This window comes from Pituophis catenifer, unplaced genomic scaffold (assembly GCF_029215685.1).
Source record: "Pituophis catenifer annectens isolate HBS135680 unplaced genomic scaffold, rPitCat1.0.hap2 SCAF_10, whole genome shotgun sequence".
NCBI lineage: Eukaryota > Metazoa > Chordata > Lepidosauria > Squamata > Colubridae > Pituophis > Pituophis catenifer.
Window position 1 is genome coordinate 11,014,696 of NW_027256890.1, and position 3,940 is coordinate 11,018,635.

The 3,940-nt window shown below is 44.2% G+C and overlaps 1 protein-coding gene across 2 annotated transcripts in view; it reads right to left on the minus strand.

Annotated features, from left to right (window-relative positions):
* The window catches only part of RFC5 (replication factor C subunit 5), a 16,141-nt gene extending 12,536 nt beyond the window's left edge, over positions 1 to 3,605 (minus strand). Inside the window, exons 1-2 of one of the 2 annotated variants that reach the window (XM_070950570.1) lie at positions 3,537 to 3,605; positions 1,392 to 1,456 (exon numbers count right to left, since the gene is read on the minus strand). In XM_070950570.1, coding sequence (XP_070806671.1) covers positions 1,392 to 1,456; positions 3,537 to 3,598 — 127 coding nt within the window. In that variant the 5' untranslated portion in view covers positions 3,599 to 3,605. Of the gene's footprint in view, positions 1 to 1,391; positions 1,458 to 3,536 lie in introns of those variants that run through there. The other variant, XM_070950571.1, reaches the window with a different exon arrangement.
* Between the last annotated feature and the right edge of the window lie 335 nt (positions 3,606 to 3,940).

Below are 3,940 nucleotides of genomic sequence, written 5' to 3' on the forward strand. Positions count from 1 at the left end.
TTCTTATGTCAGCACTAGAGTAAATGCAGATTGAAGTGCTGACATCAGTTTCTTTTTAGGGAATTAATTTTCAGAATTGGGGCAATAACAATAACAAATACCGTGTTTCCCCGAAAATAAGACCGGGTCTTATATTACTGTATTTTTCGGAGTATAAAACACACCTTTTTCCCCCCTAAAAGGGGGTGAACATTTAGGTGCGTCTTATACACCGAATGTAGCCCTGCCCACTCACTGGCCCTCACCCTCTGGCCTCTGCCTCCCAGCAGTTTACCTCCTTGCAAGCAAACAGCAAGAAGAAACAGCTCCTTTCGGCTTCAGCACAGTCTAATTAGCACAAGTTGATTGGATCGGCCTCCCGACTCTCAGCTGATTTGCTCTCAGCTGTTTTGTGCAGGGCTCTGCTGCTTGCTGCAAAGAGGTAAATTGCTGGAGCAGATTTTTTTTCCCCTTGTGCTAATCAAGCTATGCTGAAAACGAAAATGAAAGTAAAGCAGGCTGTTTGCTGCAAGGAGGCAAAATTGCGGAGAGGCAGAGGGAGAGTTCTTTTTCTTCTTTTCCTCACCAAAAAAGGTAGGTGCGTCTTATACTCCGAAAAATATGGTAATTTTTGTTCCAGAAGATGCATTAGGGCTTATTTTCTGGTTAGGTCTTATTTTGGGGAAAATAAGGTACTAAATGCACCCATCTGGCTGACAATCTTAATTGGGGTTTATTTTGGGGGGTAGGGCTTATATTACGAGCATCCTGAAAAATCATGCTACAGCTTATTTTCCGGTTGGGTCTTATTTTGGGGGAAACAGGGTAGAATTAGAATTAGATGTGAATGGACACACAAGGAATTTGTCTCAGCGCATAAGCTCTCAGTGTACATACAAGCAACCAAGGGATAAATCACCATCATAGTCATGGTAAAAATACATTCATCATCAATTATAAGATTACATCACTTAATGGTAGTATCAACACTAAGCAATCAACATAAATCATACGAGGATACTAAATAAAACAATATAAATCATAAGATACAAGCAGCAAAGTTATAGTCATAAGAAGATAAGGAGATAGGTAATAGGAAAAATGAGAATATTAATACAGCCTTACTAGATACATAGTTTGATGGTGTTGTGGGAATTAGTTGTTTAGCAGAGTAATGACATGCAGGGGGGACTGTCCTTGTGTCTAGTTGTTCTGGTGTGCAATGCAAGCGGTATTATAAAAGCAATTCAGTGCTAATTGAATTATAATAATTAACAATCCCTCACCATAGTCCATACAGGTGTGGGGAATGATGGCAGCCGAAGCCTCCTTTACTGGGCACTCCAAACCGAGAGGCAGCTGCGTGTCGCTAAAGATCAGTTAAAATATTCACACCGCTATTGAATACTTACTGGTATTCAGAATGTCCTCATGAGAAATTAGATCCCCGAGGGTCTGAGGCCGGTACTTCTCTACCCTGCCAATAAAAACAAAATGCAGATTTTCACAACGAGAGAATCCGTATTTCCCAACCACTGGGAATTATTTTTTATTTCTGTTTGGAAGAGCTGAGCTAAGGAAAGAGGAAGGAGTCAGCGAAAAGGCTCCAGAGATGATGTTGGGGCTACAACTAGGAGAGCAAGAAAATGCAGAGTTCTGCTTCACCCTGATGGGTCTACTACTATAGGTAGTCCTCGACTTACGACTGCCAAATGTCTATTGCCACGCAAGACAGTTGTTAAGTGAATTTTAGCCCATTTTGCGACCTGTCTGTCATCTGCACCTCTATAACTGTCTGGTTTGGTCCTGCAACCAACAAGACAAGTAGGAGTTGAAACAATTTGTGTCCAGGATGCGAGGGGTCTGTAAATATTTTCACAGCCCTTTTTTTGACTCGTGCAGTATACAGGTCCTCAATGGAAAGCAGGCTGGTAGTCATTGTTTTTTTCTGCAGTTCTAATTATCCTCTGAAGTCTGTGTCTGTCTTGTTGGGTTGCAGAGCCAAACCAGTTATAGAGATGCAGATGACAGACTAAATAATTCTTCTGTAGAACTGAACCAGCAGCTCTTTGGGCTTTCTGAGTTTGCGCAGACAGAACATTCTTCGTTGAGCTTTTTTGATGATGTTTTTGATGTTTATTTTTTTAAAAAAAATATTATATTTGTCGAGAACATATTAGGTAACGTATGTAAGTATAAGCATAAATTGAATAGATAAAATAGATACAAATAGAGGAAACATTAGGACAAGGACTGGTGCTCTTATGCACGCCCCTTATTAAATGTTAGGTGTCCATTTTAAGTCTTGAGGTATGAAGATTCACTTAACAACTGTGTTACTAACTTTTCTGCAGTTCTAATGATCCTCTGAAGTCTGCGTCTGTCTTGTTGGGTTGCGGAACCAAACCAGACAGTTATGGAGGTGCAGATGACAGACTCAATAATTCCTCTATAGAACTGGATCAGCAACTCTTTGGGCAGTTTGAGCTTTCTGAGTTGGCGCAGAAAGAACATTCTTCGTTGAGCTTTTTTGATGATGTGTTTGATGTTTATTTTATTTTATTTGTCAAGAACGTATTAGGTAATATATATAAGTATAAGCATGAATTGAATGCATAAAATAGATACAAATAGAGGAAACATTAGGACAGGGACGATAGGCACGCTGGCGCTCTTATGCACGCCCCTTATTAAATGTTAGGTGTCCATTTTAAGTCTTGAGGTATGAAGATTCACTTAACAGCTGTGTTACTAACTTTTCTGCAGTTCTAATGATCCTCTGAAGTCTGTGTCTGTCTTGTTTATTATTTATTTATTCAATTTCTATACCGCCCTTCTCCCGAAGGACTCAGGGCGGTGAACAGTTAAAATAGCATACCTATAAAATGTGAATATAAGATGATTAAGCCAATTGTTGGGTTGCAGAACCAAACCAGACGGTTAATAGAGGTGCAGATGACAGGCTCATTCCTCTGTGCAAAATGCCCCTTTACAGGATGGAGGTCAGGATGATACAGATAGATACAGAATAACAAAGAGTTTATTTATTTTTATTTATTTATTTGTTCAACTTGTATGCCGCCTTTCTCCAAAGACTCAAGGCGGACCTTGAGTTGGAAGGGACCTTGTAGGTCATCTAGTCCAACCCCACCCCCCACCCTCCCGCCCAAGCAGGAGGCCCTACCTACACCATTTCTGACGGATGCATGATGCACCCCTTATGGGCTCCTTTGCACCCCAATCAGCCCTCCTATTGCAAGACCCCCTTGGCTGCTTTTGCAAGACCCCCTCGCCCCCCCAGCATTAAAAAAAAACAACAAAAAATCCAAGCCTCAGTCAGGAAGGTAAAGCAGCGCTCTGCACATGCTCAGGAGCATGTCCTTTGCAGAATGCATGCCTCTGCGCCCTCTAAAAGGGACCCCCCCCTCCATCCTTCCCAAAGGAGGAGCAGCGGTCCCTATGCAGAAGCCTAGAGAGAGGAACCCAGCCCGTCTCCTAGCAACGGAGCATCCTTTCCTCCGCCCGTTCTTTTCATTCCTCCCCCGCCCCCACCTTACCAAGGTAAGTTCGCGCTCCTCCCGGCCACCGTCGTCGCCGCTGCCTCCGCCGAACGTTCCATTCTATTTCTCTTTTTCTTCCCGGAAACTCCGCGCAGCCGCAATTTCGCGCTTGGCGCCCTGGATGGCCTTGTTCTCGCGAGAGGAGGGGCGAGACTTCCGCGCGGGAGCTCCGCCCCCCCTCGCGTTGCTAAGGCCTCTTCGGATGGTCGCTAAGGGGCGCGGCCTGCACTGTAAAGTGACGGCCGGGAAAGGCGGAGGCCTACCGGCTGGTTTATAAACGGCACCGCCCTCGCTTTCCATTCGCCTGGGGGTGGGTTGTAGTGATACACACGCCCGACTTTTAAGGCTCTGACGCCTTGGCAACCGCCTCCCGGGAGCCCTGCTGTGCAGCATTGCCTCTT